General features: G+C 41.5%; 1 protein-coding gene across 1 annotated transcript in view; it reads right to left on the minus strand.

Moving 5' to 3' along the window:
• Window positions 1-18,372, minus strand: part of LRP1B (LDL receptor related protein 1B) — a 1,261,104-nt gene that overhangs the window by 281,092 nt on the left and 961,640 nt on the right. Inside the window, exons 45-46 of the mRNA XM_065561615.1 lie at window positions 10,487-10,679; window positions 9,815-9,940 (exon numbers count right to left, since the gene is read on the minus strand). Of these exons, the coding sequence (XP_065417687.1) occupies window positions 9,815-9,940; window positions 10,487-10,679 (319 nt within the window). The remainder of the gene's footprint in view (window positions 1-9,814; window positions 9,941-10,486; window positions 10,680-18,372) is intronic.

Consider the following 18,372-nt stretch of genomic DNA (forward strand, 5'->3'; position numbering starts at 1 on the left):
ACCATCCTACACCTGCTCAACTGATCTGCAGTTTCTGTGCATTTGATGAAATTGCGAATGGAATAAAGAGGCAAGGCACTCAAATTCTATGGCATAGCCCAGAAAGCCAATAATGTCACAAAATCATACAGTTTCTGGTTTGCTAAATTGAGGTTAGTGAGAAGTAAGAAGACAAAAGAAAAGCCATATTATACATCCAAATAGAAGTCCTGACCCCGTGTGGTAGTAGAGGCCTAAAAGAAGGGGACTAAGAGTGAAAGTTGGATAAAAGGGACCCATTTCCAAAGAACACTCTGCCCCAAATTCCTGAATGCTATTACCCACCTCCCTTTTTCTCTTTTGTGGGTTGAGGGGGTTGTAGACTGCAGATATTTGCCACTGAGGTATGCTTTGCAGAGGAGCTGAGTAAAGGAAGGCAAACCCAACCTCGTCAAAGTCCTGGTACCAGAGTTATAACAGAATTAAATCATATGCCTGACCTGAATAAGGGGAACTTACTGAGGCTAATGACCAACAATATGAAGGGCCTCATTGCCAAGAATGGAAGCAACAACCAGGGCCGGTTCCAGGGTTTTGGCCACCCCAAGCAGCCAAACAAACAAAAAAAACTGCGATCGCAATCTGCAGTGGCAATTCTGCGGGAGGTCCTTCGCTCCGAGCAGGAGTGAGGGACCGTCTGCCAAATTGCCGCGGAACAGCTGGACGTGCCACCCCTCTCCGAAGTGGCCGCCCCAAGCACCTGCTTGGTAAGACTGGAACTTTGGTGGGCTGGCTGCTCCAAGAGGGGCCAAAAAACATATTCATTCAGTAGATAGATCCAACTCACTGTCCTGAGAGGGAATGGAGGAGGAAAAGGAACATCGGACAAAACATGCATTAATTACATAACTCGATCTATGGATTTTCCAGTGCATCATGCCTTCTTTAGTTATGTCTACACTGGAATTTTTTAGTAATAGTTAAACCAGTGCTAACACAATTATTAATTCTAGTGTAGACACTACACAAACACTTGTCCCAGGACAGAAACTTTGTTGTTAGCCATTTTTAACCCTAGGTTACACGCTTCAGTTTAAAAACACATCTAACAATGAATGTTTGTGTCATGCCAGCCCTTATATTCACCACTGTATTAATTAACATATTTTAAAACCTAACCTACAAAATTAAATGTAGACATACCTGTTGTGTCTATCTTTTAGATTGTAAGCTCATTGGACATTGTAATGAGGTGTATCTGGCCCTTTGAGGCCCCCTGCTGGAAAACTGTCAGTCCTACCACACCCAGCTCTAGGAAAGAGCAGTAGAGGTGGGTCCTCCAGGCTGCCTAGAGAGGCTGTGGGGAAACAGCCAATCAGAGAGAGGCTGCAGGGAGCAGTCAATCAGAGCCCAGTGGGCTCATATAAAAGGAGCTGCTGGACAGAGCAGATTAGTCACTGGCTGGACCCTGGGGAGCACGAACAGTGCTCCTGGCTAGGTGCAGGAGTTTCACTACCTGGACAGAGCAGTTGTTTGCTGGAGCCAGTGGAGGAAGGAAGGTGCTCCTGGCTGATGACTGGGACTCAAGCAAGACTTCAGCCCTGAGATAAGGGTGCAGCTGAAAGTGCTAGGGCTAAGAAGGGAAGTGGCCCATGGAAACACAGTAGCAAATACCTAAAGGGACACAGCCCGTGGCTGCTACTTATAGGGTCCCAGGGTTGGGACCGGAGTACTGGGTGGGCAACTAAAATGATTGGGGGTTTGGAACAGGTCCCCTATGAGGAAAGATTAAAGAGGCTAGGACTTTTCAGCTTGGAAAAGAGGAGACTAAGGGGGGGATATGATAGAGGTATATAAAATCATGAGTGGTGTGGAGAAAGTGAATAAGGAAAAGTTATTTACTTGTTCCCATAATATAAGAACTAGGGGTCACCAAATGAAATCAATGGGCATCAGGTTTAAAACAAATAAAAGGAAGTTTTTCTTCATGCAGCGCACAGTCAACCTGTGGAACCCCTTGCCTGAGGAGGTTCTGAAGGTTAGGACTATAACAGGGTTTAAAAGAGAACTAGATAAATTCATGGAGGTTAAGTCCATTAATGGCTATTAGCCAGGATGGGTAAGGAATGGTGTCCCTAGCCTCTCCCTGTCAGAAGGTGGCAGGAGAGAGATCACTTGATCATTACCTGTTACCTCTGGGGCACCTGGCATTGGCCACTGTCGGCAGACAGGATACTGGGCTGGATGGACCTTTGGTCTGACCGAGTATGGCCATTCTTATGTAAGCCCAGAGAAGGGGGCAGAAGACCCCAAAGAGGGTCAGCATTTAATTGAACCGTGTTATCTCCTGAAGAGGATTAAACTGAACTGGAGAGCTGGGGTCAGGAAGGAACACTGCAAAGTGAAGAATCACCAGGGAGTGACCCTGCGGCACTGCTCCGTAATAAAGCAATACCATTGGAAGCTCGCCCAGGAGGGACTGAGAGACAATTTGGAAGATAGCCCATGAGGGGCTGAGGCTAATGGATCAGGACATTAGAGAGGGCACCATGAGAGGCCCCGTTGGACTTGTGCCCCGGAAGGGGTCTGTTTTGTTTGTACACCTACAGACTGTATGTGACTCAGTTTGAGGTCCAAATCACTGAAAACCTGCTCAAGAATTTTAACTATCAACGGGGGTCACAGCAAGCAGAGCAAAGCTGAAAGAGTGCAGGTGCAGACACACCCAGCTGGCAGTAGCACTCACATGAGGTGAGTGGCCCCATCACAGACAGAGGTTGTCTTTCTTTTAGGGTATGGTACAGTAATGAGGACAGTGCTGGTGCTAACTAAATAAAAACAAATAATTTTAATTAGTTCCAGATGAGGAAAAACTAACAGAAGACTGTGATAGTTTCCCAAACGTATGGATATGCATCTAGGCAAATTAGAGGCACTGATTTTGCTGAGGTTTCTAATTATTTTTATAACTTCTTGTTTTGGCTCAGTTGTCCTCTCTCCTTTCCCGCACCAGCCTGTCATGAAATATCACATGATGCACATTAATTTCTTAATGGAAGTGTTAAAATGCTTTGTGCCTACTGAGTATTATTAATAACTCAAGATCTCTTCAGTTGAGCACAGCCAAAAACTAGAGAAAAACACCTTTATCACTATCCACCAGATGCTGCAACTAACACCCCCAACAATAATTTATGGCACTACGCAAATGTTTAGTCTGTAAACAAACATAGTCTGCAGTGGTCAGGCAGTCCATGTACTACTTCTGCAGTTGAAGTGAGGTGATGGCCTGCAAAATCATTGCAGAAAATCAGTTGTTTATACCATACAGAGTACATCTATATCTGCCACAAATCAACTACAGAAATGTGAAGTGTGCACGTGTTTTAATCTGCTTACCAGAGGCAATAATGTAGTTATCATTTCAAAGGAAAATGTGTATGTATGTGTAACCTCTTGACTTCTGCTTTCTCCCACATATATTTATTTATCATTAGATTAATTAGCAACAGCAGTTAGGATAGTATTACAGTATTTTAAAAAATAATTGAATTGCTTTAGAATGTCATTATAGCACACTTATTTTATAGGTGTTGGTCTAAATGACTGAATTGTTGCTGAATGATTTTATTAATCCTGGGAGGTAAAGTACAAAAAACATATTTTGAGGAGGGGAAGGAGTGGGGTGAAGTGGTTTTCCTATTGCCACAGTTCTGGTTGTTTTCAGTATCAGTCCCATTGTTCATTCTAGAAGGAACAGATCTCTATAGAAGCTGAACCAGTCTGATTTAATATTTCTATTTAGCTCCAATGTGAAGATAATTATGAAGGAAGAAGAGATGCACTGAAAACATGGATTCTGAATCAGGATAAAATCTGGACTATTCAGGATGGCAATTTCAGTCAGAAACAACAATAAAAAACCCTTACAGGTATACCGGACATCCAAGTTGAGAAACTCATGAGTCCTCCAAAGATTAGTTATGTGTATCTTAAAACATTTCCTATACCTTTCTTCCCCCATTTCTTATTGTTTAGAAACAAATTATTATTATAATTTAGAATCTTGGGAATTATCATGCTGAATCAGACTCAGGGTCCATCCGGTTCTGTTCAATATCTTCATCAATGATTTAGATCAGGGATGGGCAAACTTTTTGGCCCGAGGGACACATTGGGGTTGCAAAACTGTATGAATGACTGGGTAGGGAAGGCTGTGCCTCCCCAAACAGCCTGGCTCCCACCCCCTCTCCGCCCCTCCTACTTTCTGCCCCCTCACTGCCCCCCTCAGAACCTCCAACCCATCCAACCCCCCCTGCTCCTTGTCCCCTGACTACCCCCTCCCAGGACCCCCTGCCCCTAACCGCCCCCCCGGGATCCCACCCCCTATCCAACCCCTGCTGCTCCCTGTTCCCTGATTGCCTCGACCCCATCCACACCCCCGCACCCTGACAGGCCCCCTGGGACTCCCACGCCTATCCAAGCCCCCCGATCCCTGTCTCCTAATCCCTATCCATACTCCTGCCCCCTTACAGGCCCCCCGGGACTCCCATGCTTATCCAATCCCCCTGTTCCCCAGCCCCTAACCACCCCCGCCCCAGAATCTCTGCCCCATCCAACTCCCTCCTGCTCCCTGTCCCCTGACTGCCCCCCAGAATCCCCTGCCCCTTATCCAACCTCCCCGGTCCCCTTACCATGCCACTCAGAGCAGCATGTCTGGCAGCCGCACCACCCGGCCAGAGCTAGACACGCTACCGCTCTGCTTGGCAGGAGCGCGATGCCCAGAGTCCTGTCCACGCAGCGGCGTGGCTGTGGGGGAGGGTAGACAGCAGGGGAGGGGCCTGGGGCTAGCCTCCCTGGCCAGGAGCTCAAGGGCCAGGCAGGAGGGTCCCATGGGCCTGATGTGGCCCCCAGGCTGTAGTTTGCCCACCTCTGATTTAGATAATGACATACAAAGTAGTGGTTTGAGCACTAGCCTGCTAAACCCAGGGTTGTGAGTTCAATCCTTGAGGGGGCCACTTAGGTATCTGGGGCAAAATCAGTATTTGGTCCTGCTAGTGAAGGCAGGGGGCTGGACTCAATGACCTTTCAAGGTCCTTTCCAGTTCTAGGAGATAGGATATCTCCATTTATTTATTTATAAAGTTGCAGATGATACCAAGCGGGGAGGGGTTGCAAGTTCTTTTGGGGGATTAAAATTCAAAATGATCTGGGCAAACTGGAGAAATGGTCTGAAGTAAATAGGATGACATTCAATAAGGACAAATGCAAAGTTCTCCATTTAGGAAGGAACAATCAGTTGCACACATACAAAATGGGAAATGACTGCCTAGGAAGAAGTACAGTGGAAAGGGATCTAGGGGTCATAGTGGACCACAAGCTAAGTATGAGTCAACAGTGTAACTCTGTTGTCAAAAAAGCAAACATCATTCTGGGATGTATTAGCAGGAGTATTGTAAGCAAGACACGAGAAGTAATTCTTGGGCTCTACTCTGCTCTGATTAGGCCTCAACTGGAGTATTGTGTCCAGTTCTGGGTGCCACATTTCAGGAAGATGTGGACAATTTGAGGGAAAGTCCAGAGAAGAGCAACAAAAACTTATTAAAGATCTAGAAAACATGACCTATGAGGGAAGATTTAAAAAGTTGGGTTTGTTTACTCTGGAAAAGAGAAGACTGAGAGGGGACATGATAACAGTTTTCAAATATGTAAAAGGTTGTTACAAGGAGGAGGAAGAAAAGGTGTTTTTCTTAACGTCTGAGGATAGGACAAGAAGCAATGGGCTTAATTTGCAGCAAGGGAGATTTAGGTTGGACATTAGGAAAAACTTCTTAACTGTCAGGGTGGTTAAGCATTGGAATAAATTGCCTAGGGAGGTTGTGAATCTCCATGATTGGAGATTGTTAAGAGCAGGTTAGACAAACACCTGTCAGGAATGGTCTAGATATTTAGTCCTGCCATGAGTGCAGAGGACTGGATTAGATGAGCTCTTGAGGTCCCTTCCAGTTCTGTGATTCTAATCTAATCTCCTTATTCTGACAGTGTTCAACACCAGATGCTTCAGCGGAAGGTGCAGGAAACACACAATAAGCAGATGCTGTATAATCTCCCCAATTTAAAATCTCATCCTAATTGCTAATTGCTAATAGCTAGTGATTAGTGGCAAACTACGGGCCACATCTGGCCCATTAAACCTTTTAATCAGGCCCTCGAGCTCCAGCCAGGCAGCAGGGTCGGGGGCTTGCCCCATTCTGGCACTCCAGCCAGGGAGCATGGTTGGGGGCTTGCCCCACTCAGCGCAGCTCCTGGAAGCAGCGGCATGTCCCCCCTCCGGCTCCTATGCATAGGGGCAGCCAGGGAGCTGCCCAAGTGCCGGCTCCGCAGCTCCCATTTGCTGGGAACCGTGGCCAATGGGAACTGCAGGGGTGGTGCCTGCGGATAGGAGTAGCGTGTGGAGCCCTCTGGCTGCCCCTCCGCGTAGGAGCTGGAGGGGGGCCATGCCACTGCTTCCAAGAGCTGCTTGAGGTAAGCGCCGCCCAGAGCCTGCACCCGTGATCTCCTCCCATGCCCCAACCTCCTGCCCCAGCCCGGAACCCCCTCTCACACCCTGAACCCCTTATTTCTGGCACCACTATGGAACCCGCACCCCCAGCCCAGAGACCATACCCCTTCTCACACCCCAACCTCCTACCTCAGCCCAGAGCCCCCTCCCATACTCCATACCCCTCTGCTCCACCCTCAGCCTGGAGCCCTCTTCCACACCCTGAACTCCTCATTTCTGGCCCCATCCCAGAGCCCGCACCCCCTGCTGGAGCCCTTACCCCCTCCTGCACCCCAACCCCCAATTTTGTGAGCATTCATGGCCCAACATACAATTTCCATACCCAGATGTGGCCCTCAGGCCAAAAAGTTTGTCCACCACTGGGTTAAACTCTGAAGCATTAGGATTTTATCCATTCAATTTTTTTTTCTTTTTTGCATTATCTATAACAACTCTATATATTATTGTTATCCATATAAACACCCATTTTTTCTTTGACTCTTACTAAATTCTTGACATCAGTATCTTGTGGAATAAGTTCTACAGTCTAATTACGCACTAAGTGAAAAAGTATTTCCTTTTATCAGTTTTCAATTAGATACATTTCAATGTAAATGACTGTCCCTTTGTTCTTGTGGTGTGTGTGTGTGTATATGTGTGAGAGAGAGAAGGAATAGAAGCTCCTGATCTCCCTTCTTTATATACTTGTATCATGTCCCCTCGTATCTGTCTTCTTTCTAAGGTAAACAATCCCAATATTTTCAGTTTGGGAAAATCCCAAGAGATTTTCCAGTAATCTTTCTCATCACCCTTCTCTGAACCCCCTCTAACTCTGCAATACATTTTATGATATGGGGTGACCATCAGTTCACACAGTATTCTAGATGGAAACATAGCGACTCATATAATGATACTACAGTGTTTTTATAAACCTAAAGTTCAGATTGCTTATTTTTCACATAACTTGAGGACCTTGCATGAGGAGGCACAAGGCATATATTGAAGCTGTGACAATTAAGGATTGTAATGCTTTTGGGGCATATAAATGCCATGCCATGCTACAGACTTAATTATATTGTGGAACTTATTGCAAACCAGCTGTATGACCCATTCTCTCTCTCTCTCAGTTCTGAACTGTAGGTCATTACCAGTACTTTTAGGGCTACACAGGACATATGCTTCTTTACTTAGTTACTGAAGTCTTAATTAACATTTTCTGGAAACACTGCAAATACAATCTCAATTGATCACTACTGGCATTGATTTCACAGCTAGTCTAAAATCTGCTGCTCTGTAACAGTGTTACAGGTTTAATTAACATCTTTGTTACCACTAAAAATCATCCGTACAACTCATTATATCTCAATTATATAGCCAGTTAGAAGTGATTTTGCAGAAAGGCCTTCAAATCTAATGCAAATTAATGGTGCATTACTTTACCACTGCAGCTTGACTTTAGATCAACTGTATCTACTCTGTTATGAAAGAAAAGTTTTAATTTCCATCCTACTACATATTTAAATACAAGCAAAAAGGACTTTTATGTTATTTTAAGGACCTTTTAATAATAAAATATAAAGGACCAGGTTTAAACCACAGTGTATCACATGCCTGTGCTGGGTGTGAGGGGAAAGGATGCGGAGTAAATAAGATGGTTATTGAGATAGCTACTGTTTGGCTATATTGGGCTATAATGTTTACTGTGTGCATATTTTGCCTTATTTTAATAATAGGTTGTTAACAAAATGACAACACAGTTGATCCAGATAAAACATCTCCTGTTAAACAGATCAAGTGGTTAAGGGACAACACCTGAGCTATTAGATGTAAAGCTAATTCCGGGCTCTGGCCAGTTGTTTTCCCAAGGCTGGAAGTCTAAAGATCAAAAGTACACTAACAGTTAAAGTAGTTCTCTAAAGAGAGGGCAGTTGTCAGGGGCTGTTTATGAGAAACAGGCTGATGCAGATACAGGTCCTGTGGGGAGACCTGAAGCAGTTGGGCCTTCCTACGCTTCAGGGCGATGATAAGCCTTAGGAAAGATAGATGTGAACATGGACTATTTTATAGTTTTAAAATCTTTTTTTCTTTAATGCTGTACTGCACTCCTATTGTTAAGATTCAGCAATACTTCTGTGTGGTCAAAGGCTCAGATCCTAATACTTGGGGGCGGCGGGGAGGGAGGTGCACTCAGAGAGACTTGAGAGGAGATGCTAACCAGGTAACCATTACAAAGGAATCAAATTACAGTGGGGCCAGTTGGAGGATTTCTGGCTAATTCAGACATAAGGAGTGGCATGTACTCCACTCCAAATCAGGCCAGCTTTGCTTGCTGATGGGGTTGGGTGGAAGAGGGGGCAGAGGCATGTCAATGCTCCACATTCTGAATGTGACTAGTAGGGTGACCAGACAGCAAGTGTGAAAAACTTGGGACAGGGGGTGGGGAGGTAATAGGCGCCTATAGAAGAAAAAGCCCCAAATATCGGGACTGTCCCTATAAAATAGGGACATCTGGTCACTCTAGTGACTAGTCCCCTAAGCAGGGATGCAAGATGTCCCCTCTCCCAGCCTGCACAAGACCAAGAACATTAGGTGTGTGGGTGGGGTAAGAGCAAGACAATTATACTATCCACCCTCAAAATCAAACATCAGAACCAGATTAATGCAAAGGGTGCACATGCTGCATCATTTCAGATCACAGCGCAGGGGTAGGCAGCCTATGGCATGCATGCCAAAGGCGACATACAAGCTGATTTTCAGTGGCACTCACTAGCCACTGGTCTGGGGGGCTCTGCAGTTTAATTTAATATTAAATGAAGCTTCTTAAACATTTTTAAAACCTTATTTACTTTACATACAACAATAGCTTAGTGATATATTATAAACTTATAGAAAGAAACCCTGTAAAAACATTAACATGTATGACAGTAACTCCTCACTTAAAGTCGTCCCAGTTAACGTTGTTAAGTTGGAATTTGGTCAGGACACTAAGGTTAACATTCTTACTCTTACAAAAAGTTGCATGGGATCTTTATTGGATAGCAATGTCAAAACTTTAGTTGTACATTCAAAAGATGTCATCTCCATTAACACAGTTCCTTCTAAAATCATTCTGGGGCATTGCTTAAGACTGAGAGAGAAGAAAGACACTCACTGAAGCACCAACATTACTTCCTACAATAAATATAAGCTGTAGAGGTCTCAAATCCATGTAACGGGTTGGCCCAAACCAATTTTGTTTGTGAGATCTGATGGGATCACACCATGGGGGATCAGTACGTCGACTAATATTACTTACTCACACATCTGTTGTCATCTATCAGCATTCGATCCCCCCTACATGAACAGTTCACTCGACCATCAGGAGTCAGAAGGCATAAGTCATGACAGCCTCCATTCATTTGTGCACAGGGAGACAGTTCACCTGAAAAATAAAGAACTTTTGTATTATCAAGTTAATAAAAACAGGCCATCTTCTATTAACTTTGTGGTATCTGCTTCAATGCTTAATATTATTTGAAAGATCAGACTTCAATGCAGTTCAGTCTCCTGGTAAATGTGTTATGGGTCACTGATACATTGACAGATTTCTAATTAAAGTCTTTATATATACCAGTTAGGTAGGAATGCCATGATGCCAGAGAGATTACTGTATTAAATAATATGGAGCTACTTTTAGCACAGGTGTAAAATGATTAAATGAAACACCCAAAAACGACAAATATTTACAAAGAATCTACTAAATACTTTTCCATTTCTGAATGCTCAAGCCAGAAAAATATACACAGTATTCCAAGAAAATTTAATTTCTTTGGAAAAGGAGTGTTCTCTATCTTTTAGTTAATATTCCACATAATGAAAAGAAGAGGTTATGAAATGCCATAACATATAATTTGATGAAAGCTAATCTAAATTTCTGAAAGCAAATATATATAATTAAGGACCTATTATATTTTGTTTTGTAACTTACAACTGTTAGTATCATTGGCAACAGCAATGATGCCCATTGGCTGATGTGGTATATCAGATCGAAGAACTTTTGTATCTCCTCCTGTATATTTATTGGAGCGAAGAATAGCTCGTCTCACCCAGTCTGACCAAAAGATATAGTCATTATATACAGCCAGGCTAAGAAAAGTGCCTGGTCCAGACTTGACAATTACCTGAAGTACAGAAATACATAAGAAAAGCATTTAGGTGGCAATCAGATGTAGATTTATTTATTTACTCAACCAACCTGTATTTTAATAATAACTGAGGGAAAGGAGACCAAGGCAAAGAATATTAGTCGACATTAAGGAAAGTAAGGCTAATTGGGAGACCTCAGTTAGAAGTTAGAAGATATTATTTGAATAAAGAAATGTGAGAGGGAGTGTTGTCTGGTGCTTTGAGTAGGGGATTAACACAGGCTCTGCACTGACTCACTTTGTGTCTTTGGACAAATCACTTATCACTCTGTACCTCAGTTTACCAATATTATAAAACAGAAATAATACTACTTATCTACAATAATTTACAAGGGTGTTGTGAGGTTTCACTTATCATTATTTATTACTACAAAAGTTTTAAAATGCAATTACAACTGTCCATATGGTGCTTTGCGTGTCTATTGCATAAAATAAAAAAACACAGCATAAAAATATCCACCTCAGCTCACATCCTCATCAACTGCCTTATCAAAAAGGGGACAAAATAGATTCTGCAGCATGCCTGGAAGGCTAGAAAATCTGAATTCTGGCTAATCAAGGTGAGGAGTCAGTTTCAAAATTAAAGACTGCTCCCTGAGATCATCCTGTCAGGAGCTCCTTCTCATTTATATTCAGTGAGACGCAGGCCAAGTTAATGAATGTTTGTAAAGTGTTTTGAGATTCCCAGATGAAAGAGGTCATATAAATGCAACAGAATATTACCAAATTACATTCCACTGTTCAAAACTTAGAGTTATTTAAAATATGGATTGTGGTTCACTATATAGTATATTGTCAAAGACTTTGAACAAATGGAAATACTATTCCCACAGATCTAGTTTCTCTTTTTCATCTCATTCCAGATGACTTTCCTAAAAAATAATAGAAAGACATGGGCCACTGCTTATTTGACAACACAGGCACCAGTGGAGAATATAAACAATGCAGTAAATATTAATTAAGAGAATTTTATTTTCCTTATCGCTCAAAAACTCTACTAGATTAAATTCTAGACTGAAGAACTAACTGCAAATCACATTATTTTCTCTGAGTGAACAATTATGGATTTTTAACTTTTAATACTGCTATAGGGATAAAATGGAAAAAAATATAATTTTATTTCAGAAAAAATGCATCCGTGCTCTGCTCTAGTCACTTATAGAATGATGTATATATGAAAGTATGTAACAACAAGAATAAAATCTTATAGAATGATTGTTTAATAACAAAACCCTCCCTGCCTCTGAGGTGTAATATTTTCAATTCCTCAGTCATTCATATAATACCTAGAAAAAGCTTTGGACATGAGATAGATCTTCCAGAGTTCCCTAAAAGTCAAAGGAATTAAGCACTATCAGATGATGGGTGCAGGAATGAAATGCGTACTAGAGACAAAGATTCCTTCCTGAAAATGCACCCCCAGCAGTCCCTCCTATTTCAGTGGAAGAGTGGTTAGCTCAAGTGCCTCAATCGACCTAACCGTAGTGTCACAGCAGAAGAAGGGTAGCTCCAAACCAAACTTCTGGGAAATGCCTATTGATTTATTTTATTTAATCCCCAATTGCACAATCTTTACAAAACTGACAGCCATATTGACAACTTGGTTGAAGCCAACAGGCCATATTTACAGAAACTTACAATAATTTTCTATCAATTTGTATTCCTCATTGGTCATTTACAACAAAACAAACTATGAATACTTTTTAAAATATATGTTTTAATAACCATAAATCATGTTTTTGCTTGTTCTTCCTTTCCCATATTTCCTATTTCCTTTTCTCTCCTTTACTTCTCTCACACCATTTCTTTTTTTCTCCCTCTTCTACTCTCCATTAGATTTTTTCTTCTTCCTATTTCCTCTATCATGTTTCCTCTGTTAACTAACACCTCCTCTTGTCCCTTATGTTCTTCAATCCCTTCACGTACATTCTGTCTTCTCCTGTCTCCCTCCAACCTCCATTCTTGAATCTTCCTTTTCTATCTTCCTCCTCAACACACTCATTGTTATCTCTCTTTGGCTCTCCATTTCCAAAGTACCCTCTCTTCCCCAATCGTCCCTGTTTCCCCCACCCTTTTCTTGTTTCTCCACTCATCTCCAACAGTGTTTATCCTCAAGGCTCAAGCTAATCATGTGTCTGAAAATGGAGTCCCTCTCTCTTGACGGCCAACTGCAAGCATTTTGATGGATCAATTAGTTTGGACCTGGATATATCACCTTATATAAGGATGGAAGTTCATTTAGTCTGCTAATTTGCTTCTGTACTTCTGCTGAGCAAAGGTAAAGGCCAAGCAAACTTTGTAAATGAACTTAGCTGTAGACTGATAAAACTAGAAATTGAACTGAAACTAAAACTTTTATTGAGTGGTTGATACTCCAACATGAAATCCGCTAAATTACCATTTCCCCCTCTATAGTGGACACATGTTAATAGTTAACAAGTTCTGCACCTAAAAAGCATAATCAGCCTTTTTAACAGTTATAGGTTTTCTGTCATCAAAAATTCAACTGTTCCACATGGTCATTTAACAATACAGCACAACTTTAAAGCACCTTTTTTCACATGCATATATTTAGGAAAAAGCTTTAGAGAGAACACTGAACTGGGAAAAGCGCACTTCAAAATAAAAATAAATAAATATTGAATTTAAGAGAAGATCCCTAAAGAAACTTGCGAAGATATAATTTCTTTAATCTAAGTAAATAATAGCACCAGTATGCTAAAAGTTTACAATAATCATCAGACTCTCTGAGGTGGGATAGGAGAAAGCACAGACTCCAGAAGGAAGAGAATGTATTTCAGATCTTGAATATTTTTTTGGATCCTGGGCCAAACTTTTTCCAATTTTTCCACATCTTTGTTCAAGTGTGTACACCAGAATTAGACAAAATACTCCAGTAATGGTATCATTAATGCCATACCTAGAGGCAGGGCCAGTGCTACCATTAAGGCAAACTAGGCGGTTGCCTAGGGCACCAAGATTTGGGGGCGCCAAAAAGCGGTTCCCCCCCCCTTTTTTTTTACAGCGTTCCTGGGCTGGGCTGCCGGCACGTGTGGTTCAGACTCCTTCTCCCAGCGCAGCGACCACTCCATGCAATTATTGTCATTGCCAGCGGGGGCGGCGTGCTCGGGGAGGAGGCGTAGCAGAGGTGAGCTGGGGCGGGGACCCCTGAGGCAGCTCCCCCCCCCCCTCCGGCCTGAGGCACCCCTCCACCCCCCAGGCCCGTAAAACTAACCTCTCTCCATCGTTATTTACCACTTCAAAAAATTTTGTTTCATCTGCAAATTTTACCAGCAATGATTTTATATTTTTTTCCAGTTGCTGTTTGCTTTTTTGTGATCTATCAATTAACAACTTTTTATTCACTTGATATGTGTTATCTTGATTTTGTATAGTGCTTTTTTTTTTTTTATATCGGAATGCCATACAGAACTAAGTTAAATACCTTACAGAAGTCTAAGTATTATGTCAGCACAGTTACTTTTATCAAACTTGTAATCTCATCCAAAGATTATATCCATTTTGTTTGATAAGACCTATTTTCCATAAAACCATGTTGATTGCCATTTATTATGACTCCATCCTTTAATTCTTTATTGATTGTACCCCATAATCAGTCTTTCTGATGATCCCAGGATAGATGTCAGGCTTACCAGCCAATAGTTACCCAGGTCACCTGTGACCTGTTTACCCTTTTAAAATATTAGGGCAAAATTAGGTCGTCCCCCCCAGTTCACTGTAACTTCCTCAGTGATCCAAGAATGGTTAAAAATCAACATTAGTTGGTCAGAGACCTTGTTGGTCAATTCTTTTAATATTTTTGTACAAATTATTCAGTACTGCTGATTTAAAATATTTATCTTTAGTAGCTGCTGTTTTAATGCCCTCCCTAGTTATTGCTAGAACAGAGATCATCACTGTAAGATATTAATGCATCATCCTGCTTTTTCCCAAATATAGAACAAATATTTATTGAACATTTCTGCCTTTTCTACATCATGATTAACAGTTTTACCATCCTTATCTAGTATCAGATCTATACCATTGCAAGGGCTTATTAGTTTCAGATATATTTAAAAATTCTTTCTTATTGTCTTTAACCTTATTGGCAACAGATTTTTAATTGACAACTTAAGCTTCCCTTATCAATTGCATTTCCTAACTGCTGATTTGTACTCATTTTTATCAGCTCTCTTATTTTCCCATTTGCTATATATCTATATAGAGACCAGGGCCGGCTCCAGGGTTTTGGCCGCCCCAAGCAGCCAAAACCAAAAAAAAAAAAAAAAAAAAAAAAAAAGCCGCGATCGCAATCTGCGGCGGCAATTCTGCGGGAGGTCCTTCACTCCCAGGCGGAGTGACGGACCCTCCACCGAATTGCCGCCGAATACCTGGAACTGCCGCCCCTGTCCGGAACGGCCGCCCCAAGCACCTGCTTGAGAAGCTGGTGCCTGGAGCCGGCCCTGATAGAGACTGTTACGTTCACCTCCCCACCCCTTAACAGGTGGTGTTTTGGGTTGTTTTTTGTTTTAACTAAAGAAGCTTAGAGGTTATTTATTTATTTAATGTGCTGAGTCTCTAGGGATGTGGCAAAAGTCCTCCACAGCTCATGTTCTAAAAGCACCTACATTGGGAAAATATGTCTAATAGTAGAAGGCTCTGTAATCTAGCAGAAAAAAGGATAATAAAATCCAATGGTTGGAAGCAGAAGCTAGATACATTCAGACCAGAAATAAGGCACAAATGTTCAACAGTGAGGTAATTAACCATTGGAGCAGCTTATTGGGGGATGTGGTAAATTCTCCTTCACCTGAGATCTTTAAATTAAGACTTGATATCTTTCTAAAGGTTATGTTACAATTCAAACTGAAGTAACAGTCTGTATATAGAGATTGCTGGGTAATGTTGTCCTGTATTAGGCACAATAATAAAGATGATTATAATGGTTCTTTCTGGCCTTGAAACCTCTCATTTCTATTACTTAAATATTTGGGTTTCATTTGTTTATAAAAAAAATCTGTTATAATTCATGCATATATACTTAGTATAACTGAGCATGTTTTATCTATCACTAGAGTCTATCTGTAGTTTTTGCAACATATGAGCTTTCATTAAAAAATAAAGTTCCCCGTTAACTGACGCTTAGGATCAGGATACCACATAACATCTTGCCTCTCTCTTATCTGTTTATTATTCAAAACCTGATTCCTGCAGGCTGTCTGCTTCACCCCCATAGAGCCCTGTTTTTTCCAGTGGGGTTCTGTGTGAGCTCATCAGATCACCTAAACAAAGTCACATGCAGGATTTTAGGATTAATACAGATCTTTATCTGTGGACTATATTCTGTAATGGAGTGGGAAAAGACTAGGTGATCAAATAAATGTAAAGACATCAGGACATTGTGCTGGCCAGCATAAACCATTATCTGATTACAGATTGTAGATGATTTTTACGAAATTCAGAGATGATGTTACATTATGAAAATTTATCATTTTTGGTACAGGAAAGTATAGAACAGACTGTACTGCAGTATGAAGAAAGTTACAGGGACAGCTCACGACAAAGTGCTCTTGAAGTGTTTTTCAACTGGAAAAAAAGAATACACAGACTAGGATAAATACCACACTTGAGATAAAAATAGTTATCTACAATAAAAAGAAACTCTCATCGTGATATATTGTCACCTCTCCCTCCTTCTTTGTTTAATAATTTTGACCTAAATTAAAATGCATCCAATCAAGGTTCAGGTGTATGTATTGAACAATATTTTATGCCTCTTTCTTTATCTCTAATAAACAAATTCAAACCCACTTAATTAATTATTATTATTAAAAACTAGTAAGGCAGAGGATTTTTTGGCCATGTTATGCACTAATTATCCTTTCATTAACAGCTGGACACCCAGTACTCGCCTTAGGAACTGAAGAATTTACAGTATGAGCTACAATGAAACTGTGGATATTAATACATAAGGGGAAAAGGTATATCTTGAAAAGTACCAGAAAATAACCGATGTGGGACAAACATGGAGCATATGAAGATCCTTTTTTGAACCACACATTACAAAAGTCATGATAACAAATCCGAATAAGCAAAAGGGAGAAGGTAGATTTATTTAAATGCAGATTCCATAAATCAATATCCCTAGAGATCTGAATTAGAATTAACAATTTTGTTTCAGATTTTTCTTTAATAATTCAGGAATGGCACACGAAAGTCCATTGGGGAATTAGAGTAGTGGAGCAGTCAGAGGAGAAGGGAGAAGCCGTTAAGGGGTTGGGGGGTATGGAGCAATAGGAAGAGCCAGAGTCAGGAGAAAGCAGGTGTAGTAAGCAGGGACTGACCAGCTACAAATAACAGCAACTTTGTGCAGCCAGAAGTGGAGGAGCTTGACAAGATATTCCAACTGGAAGAAGCATAAAGTAAGTGTAAGGGAGCACATAGAAATGGCTGGGGATGAAGTGTTCTTTAGTGGGCTTTGTACGATCAGGTAACACCACCAACGTCCCAGGAGTATTTGACCACAGAATAGCTCTAGAGCACCATTAAAATTACCTGTTGGAGCCAATGGATTCAGTCTTCATTTACTTTCATATGCATATAGTTTAATTGTATAATTCTGTTTTCAATGTAGGCATATTACATCGAGCGATAACCGAGGAAAACTGACACATTGCAGTAAAGGCAGCCTTCTCACTAATCATACTGTATTTCTATACATGCATTATACAATATACTTAATAAAATATTAAAATCACAATTGTCACAGTTCCCGGTAACTGCACTTCTGACCTCCCCTGTGGTCTGCTCAAGGAATGCCCCTTTAGGTCTCAGACCTCTAGCTGTCACCTCTCACTGGGACCTGCATCCCTTTTCCTTCTGAGGTGTCACAGTTCAGGGTTAACTGCAGCTTTGACAGACCACCCCTCACTCCGATCTTTCTGGAGGGCACCCACTCAGGGTTTCAAGCTTCCTAGCTGTCACCTCAAGCGGATACCTGTGTCTTTCCCCCTCCAGAAGAGGGGATTAGGTTTGCAGTCCCTCAACATCTCACTGTGATTTCTCTAGCAAGTCTGGCCTGTGGTTAACCTTTTTCCAAGGGCTACAACAGTATATACCAGTTATCAGCCAGCCTGTACAAAGCAAAATATATCTTACGGCGAAATTGTTTCAGAGAAGACATATGTAAAGAAAAAAACAATAAAAGTTCCACACTCTTGCTAAAACCTCACCAGCTATCTCCAAGTAGGTATCAGTCTTTCAAACCCTTCAACTCTGCCTTCCTGGTTGCCAGTTCATGTAAGTTTCAGAGCAAGAACCAGGACCCTCTTGGGACAGTTCAGCCATTTCTTTATACAGTTTGAGCTTTTGTCCTTCTGTAACAGGCAATCAACAGTCAATGGCCCTCACCGCAGGGTGAAGCTTCAAAGGGTTTTTTGTTGTTGTTATTTGTTTTGTTATGTTTTTTTTTTTAAAGCATAACCAGTGCTGGGGAATTTGCAGTAATCACCCCCGAGTGATTCCAGATTCCACAGATAACCCACCCCACTGAACCAAAAATACACAAAGACACACCACCTGCATTAATACAAAGGGCTATGGATATTCTACAGTTCATACTGTCTGGCCCATTTCAGTGTAATGGCTATCTGAGGTTTTCATGTTTTAA

Source organism: Chrysemys picta, chromosome 11, assembly GCF_011386835.1.
Source record: "Chrysemys picta bellii isolate R12L10 chromosome 11, ASM1138683v2, whole genome shotgun sequence".
NCBI lineage: Eukaryota > Metazoa > Chordata > Testudines > Emydidae > Chrysemys > Chrysemys picta.